Source organism: Camelus dromedarius, chromosome 34 (assembly GCF_036321535.1).
Source record: "Camelus dromedarius isolate mCamDro1 chromosome 34, mCamDro1.pat, whole genome shotgun sequence".
In the NCBI taxonomy this organism is placed as follows: Eukaryota; Metazoa; Chordata; class Mammalia; order Artiodactyla; family Camelidae; genus Camelus; species Camelus dromedarius.
This window is the reverse complement of record NC_087469.1, coordinates 16,913,996-16,920,000: the sequence shown is the minus strand read 5'-3', so window position 1 is coordinate 16,920,000 and position 6,005 is coordinate 16,913,996. Positions and strand designations below refer to the sequence as shown.

Genomic DNA, 6,005 nt, shown 5'->3' with positions numbered 1-6,005 from the left:
GGCACTCTATAATGGTGTTGAATAGATGTGGTAATTGCATGCATCCTTGTTTTGTTCCTCATATTGGGGGAGGAACTTTAAATATTTCATCATTCAGTATAATGTTTCCTTTAGTTTCTTACTGAATAGTTTTTATTACATTAAGGATGTTCTTTTCTATTTTTAGTTGACTGATTTTTATTATTTCATGAATAGGGTTTGGGATTTTGTCAAGTGTATTTACTGCCTTAGAGATGATTACATGATTATTTTCCCCCTTTTTTGTTAATATGATGAGCTGCTGACTTGTTTTCAGATGCTAAAATGGTCTTGCATTCCTGGGATAATCTGCCGGGTCATGGTGTTTATCTGATATGCTGTGCCTTGTGATTTTTCAAAATGTTGATCATACTTCAGATTTATTGAGTTTTCTGAACATGCTGATAATTTTCATGAAAGGGAAACTTTTTACCTATTATTTTTTTTCCAAAACGTTTTTCTTTTCCTCTTCTTAACCACCCGTCTGGTGGGGGGCGGCATTTTCCTCTCCTTTTTTTGCCTTTGGTTACACATATGCTAAATGGCTTGATACTGTCCCACATGTCACGTGACTGTTGGTTTTCCTGTCTTTTTCTCTTTACAAAGCACCAAAAACTAAAAACCAAGAAGTTTTTGGGTAGTTTTTTCTTGCTGTTTCTTCAGGCTCACTGAACTTTTCTTCTGCCGTGTCTAGTATGCTCTTAGGTAGTTTTTGTTACAGCTGTGTTTTTCACCAGTAGTAGTCCCACGGACTTTTTTGTTTTGTTTTGTTTTCGTTTGTTTCTTCATTATGTTTGTTTCCTTTTCCATACTTGAACATGTTGAGCATATTAACAGTGTTTGTGCATTTTTTCCCTGCTTGTTGCTCGTACTTTTGTTTCTAGGTCTGCTTCTAGTGAGTGAGCTCTTCTCGGTCACAGTGTTCAGGCCAGGTTTGTTAGGCTTCTCCTGTGTATGTGGAGATTAGGAGCGGCAACTTATTTCAGGTTCATCTGTGTATACATATTTTCATTCACTTATAGTAGTTTTCTCCTTCCTGGGCGTTTTCCTTTAAGGTGCAGTCACAGGGAGCTTTGAAACGTGACACCTGCTCCTCCTTCCCAGGGGTGCTGCTGCCCTCGGGTTGGCCTGTAGTCCTCCTCTGAGGTTGGGAAGTGCTTGCAGGTCTACAGTTTGGTTAAACATGGAGTTCGTCTTATATAATTTATTTCTCTTAAAGATCATATTGTATCTCATGTCTTTTCTGTATGGTTGAGCTTCAATGTTTAGAATGGTTTATACATTTTATCCAGCTTTTCTTTTTCTTAGTCTAGTCCTGACTGATGGCAAAAGTCTCTTGGGTGGTTCTGATGTCTGTGTTAACTGGTATCATAAAGTAAGTTAGAAGAGTCATCTTTTTTTTGTTCTTTTGAATCCTGCTCTTTCCTCATTCCTGATTGTTTTTACAGTTATCATGAACTATTCCAGACAAATGTAGAATGAGCTGAAGTTCCGTAACAATTTCTTGTGACATGTGGTAGTTCTATTGTTAGTTTTTTGAGAAACCTCCATACTGTTTTCCACAGTGGCTGCACCAATTTACATTCCCACCAACAGTGTACAAGGGTTCCCGTTTCTCCACATACTCACCAACATTTGTTTGTATTTTATTTGGGGGGGGGCAGGTAGTTAGGCTTACTTATTTATTTATGTTTAGAGGAGGTAGTGGGGACTGAACACAGGACCTTGTGTGTGCTAAGCATGCGCTCTACCACTTGAGCTATACCCTCCCCATGTATTCTTTTTGATAATAGCCATTCTAACAGGGGTGAGGTGATGTCTTACTGTGTTTGTTTTTTTTTTTTTAGTTGAAGCATATTCAGTTTACAGTGTTGTGTCAATTTCTGGTGTATAGCATAATGTTTAAGTTATACATATACATACATGTATTCATTTTCATACTACTTATGGTGGTTTTGATTTGAATTTCCCTGATGATTAGTGATGTTGAGCATGTTTTTATGTGCCTGTTGGCCATATGCATTTCTTGTTTGGAAAAATGTCTATTCAATTCATCTGCCCTTTTTTAATCGGGGTTTTTCTTTTTTTTCTTTTTTTTTTTTTTGATGTTGCATTTATGAGCTGTTTATATATATGGATACCAGCAATTCCACTCCTGGGTATATATGCGAAAAGAACAAAACATTAATTCAAAAAGGTACATGCGACTCAATGTTCATAGTGGCATTATTCACAATTGCCAGGATATGAAAGCAACTTAAGTGTCCATTGACAGATGAATGGATTAAGAAGATGTGGTGTATATATATGTACACAATGGAATACTGCTCAGCTGTAAAAAAAAAAAGAATGAACTTTTGCAATTTGCAACAACATGGATTGACTTGGAGGGCATTATGCTATCTTAGTTTGTGATGAGACACATAATATAATAGTTGACTTCAAAATTTGATTGTAAGAGAATACTCAAGTAAGTTATAATTTTAAGAACAGATTATTAAATCAGTATGTGTTTCTGTTGGTATGGAGTCAGCAGAACCCTTGAAATGAACTATAATCTGCTTTTTAAAATGTATTATACTAAAAGAATAGTCATAAATCTTTTTGTCTTTATTTTTTTTAAGGCAAGAGGAGCAGATGTTCCAGAAATTCCTGGAGACCTTAGTCTTAAGACATGTGGCAGTACAGCTAGTATGAAGGTTAAACATGTGAAAAAGTGAGTATAATTTTATAGCAGGTCTCAAATGAATTCCTATAAATGGAAATCAGTTCTTTACTTCTCTTAAAACTTTTATTTAAATTTCTTACTCAACAAGCTCTTACTGTCTGTACATTCAATTATACTATTAAGCCTTAAATTATGACTCAACTATTAGCAGAGTAGGTCTGAAGATTACCTGCTTGTCTAAAAATAGTCTTTAATTTTGTTCTTGCAACAACTTCTATGCCATTGTCTATCAGGTTGCATTTATTCAACAGGAACAATCCAAGTATGTCTTTCTTGATGCCTTTAATACATGCTCTCATTCATTTAGAAAAATCGGTTTTGTTGAGTTATCAGATTGTTGTTTCTCAGTTTTGCCTTTGAGAAAGCCTGAAATGGAGTCAGTATTTGACTCTTAAGTGAAATATCTGAAGGTATCCATTTCAGTTTTAAACAAAAAAACTGTCTTTTCCCCTGGTAAAGGGTTAGATAGCTATGTTTTCATTCTAAGTTGAGGAAAGACAAGGATAAAAATGTTCATTCTGCATCCAGACCCACCAATCCAGGACTGATGGGCTGCGACAACATTCACAGGTACAGTCTGGCTTTGGAGTCTGTGGTGGCAGTGCTGCCTCTGGTTCGCAGCTGGCTGTCCACAGCTACATAACAGTCACCAAACGCATACTCCTTCTGTGGCCATTGGCTTGGGTCAAGATTAGGAGAGTACTACAGTGATGCTTTTTATTTTATTTGTTTGGTTTTGGCCTGTGCACTGAATGTAATTTCCATATGACTCTGTGTATTTCTGAAAAGGTTTATGTGCGTATATGTGCTCACGCGCATGTGCTTATTAAATAGTGTTTTGCTTGTTGCATGACATCCTAAACCTGTTTTATTTTCTCCTCAGGCTTAGTAATTTTGATTATTCTAGTGCCTTGTATCTCATTTATTTCATGTACTTCAGGTTACCCTTCACTAAAGGTCACTTTCCGAAGATGGCTGAGTGTGCACATTTCCATTATGAGAACGTTGAGTTTGGCAGCATACAGGTATATTTGAAATATTTCCTACATCCTGAATTAAGACATCTGTATCTGTATCTGTATACCTGACAGGTGACACTTAGAAGTAGGTTTTTCTGTTGATGTCTTACTGGTTGGTGTGAAAACTTTTCTTCTCTTCTGCTGATTAGTACTTGATACCTGATGGCTCCTATTTCAAGTGGAGACAGTATAATAGAATCAGTATAAGTCTCAGAATTTCTCCCAGATTCCTAGACAGAGTTTGCCGTCGCTCTGTAGCATGAACCACCTGAGTTGTCACATGACTCTCGTCACGCTGGGTTGAGTGGTGATGAGTAATCAGAGCTGGGGTGAGGGTGGACTAGGGTTAGGGAGACAAGTGTTAGTGTAGGTTTTTTTTTTCAGTATCTTCTATCGTGAAGTATATTGTGTTTGTACGTGTGTATGCATATAAAACACATACATTTATACGTATATATTATATACGTCTTTTAAAGTCTAGGTTAGAAGGTGGACATTTCCGGTGTCCCTCCTGTGTTGCCTTTGCCTTCCCTACCCCAGAGGTTACTTCTACCATCTCTTGTGTAATATTCATTACATTTTAAAAAATAATTTTACTATCTGTATGGTATTTAGGTTTACCTGTTTCTGAACTTTATTTAATTGGAATTAGTCTGATTTATTCAGCCAATATTTACTGAGCAGGCAGTTTTAGGTGCTCTGGCGATGTTAGTGAGCAGCTCCAGCAAAAATCAAAGACCTATTCTTACAGAGCATAGAAAAGGCCAGAAGATGAGAGCTATGGTGAGAACGTGGAACAGGTTTAAGTAGGATCAGGGCTACTGGCGGGGGCTGGGATGTCAGACCGGGCAGGCTTCTTCATTTAACACTGTGAAATTTACCCCGTAGAAGTTTGTAGTTACAGTTTGTTCATTTTGTTCACTGCTGTGTATTAATCCATAGCACACGTGTGTCACAGGTAATTTATCAGTTATTTCATTTGTTTGAAATTTGGCTTGTCAGGTTTTGACTGTTATAAACAGCCTCTCAGTGAACGTTGTTTTACACGAGTCCTGTGGCACAAATGCAGGAGTCCCTCAGGCGTACACCTCAGAGTGGAATTTCAGGGTTACAGTGGACCCACATGTTCTGCTTTACTAAGTAAACAAACTACTTTTTAAAGGGATTTACAAATTTACACTCCACAGGCAGTAAAATGAGAGCTGTTTTCTGCGTCCTTGCCAACTCCTGGTTGTGTGATACTTGTTAATTTTTACTAATTTGATGGGGATGCAGTTCTCTCTCACTGTATTTTAATTTGCAGTTTCCTAATTTCTAATGCAGTTGAGCATCTTTTCAGTTGTTTATTGTGCATCTGAGATTCCTGTTTTTTAAGTCTAAATCAAGCCTTTTGCTCAATTTGTTTTATAGATTTACTTGTATTTTTCTTATTCATTCATGGGAATGCTTTACATATTTTAGATGTTAGTCTTTTCTTGTTGCATCTAGTCCTTTATTTTTGTGTGTGAACTAAAAGCACTTTCTCCCAGGTTGTGGCATGTTTATTCACTCCTTTTTAATACATAGGCATTGTTTATTTTATTCGTTATGCAGTTGTATGTATGTACAAACCTTCTGGCTTGTAGGTTTTTAGTCATATTTAAGATGTGCTTCCTTGCTCTGAAGTTATGAAGATATTGTCCTTTTTTTTCCCTTTAAGTTTCCTAATTTTGACTTTAACGTTCAGGTTACTTGGAATTGATATTTATGTATAGTGTGAAAAGGAGTGATGTTAAAACTTCCGAACCCCTGCTGAGACACCAGTCAGAATGGATGTTAACCACAGCGCTGGAGCTGAGATCTGCTGCCTTCTCCTGCGCAGAGCATTGCCCTCTAGTAGTCTGTGCCATCGGTGGTACAGCAATTCAGTGTTTTAACACTGTGGCACCCACTGGTCTTTTTTGAAAGGAGTCCAATTTTATTATTATTTTAAAATATGACTATATTAGAGTTCTCTAGTGAAACAGAACAGGGGTGTGTGTGTGTGTGTGTGTGTGTGTGTGTGTGTGTGTGTGTGTGTGTGTGTGTGTGTGTATGTGTGTAGAGAGAGAGATCGAGAGATTTTAAGGAATGGGCTTATGTGGTATTGTGGAGATTTAGTAAGTCAAGAATCTCCAGAGTAAGCTGAAGACCAAGAGGAGCGTAATGGTTGCAACTTGAGTACAAGGGCAGTCTGCTGGGAGAGTTCCCTCTTCTGCAGG

At 37.3% G+C, this 6,005-nt stretch overlaps 1 protein-coding gene across 4 annotated transcripts in view; it reads left to right on the top strand.

The window, feature by feature from the left end:
- Positions 1-6,005, top strand: part of ARHGAP32 (Rho GTPase activating protein 32) — a 174,967-nt gene that overhangs the window by 79,186 nt on the left and 89,776 nt on the right. For 3 of the 4 annotated variants that reach the window (XM_064482217.1, XM_031443386.2, XM_064482218.1), the window contains 3 exons: positions 2,643-2,734; positions 3,275-3,316; positions 3,687-3,771. In XM_064482217.1, the coding sequence (XP_064338287.1) occupies positions 2,643-2,734; positions 3,275-3,316; positions 3,687-3,771 (219 nt within the window). The remainder of the gene's footprint in view (positions 1-2,642; positions 2,735-3,274; positions 3,317-3,686; positions 3,772-6,005) is intronic. The other variant, XM_064482216.1, reaches the window with a different exon arrangement.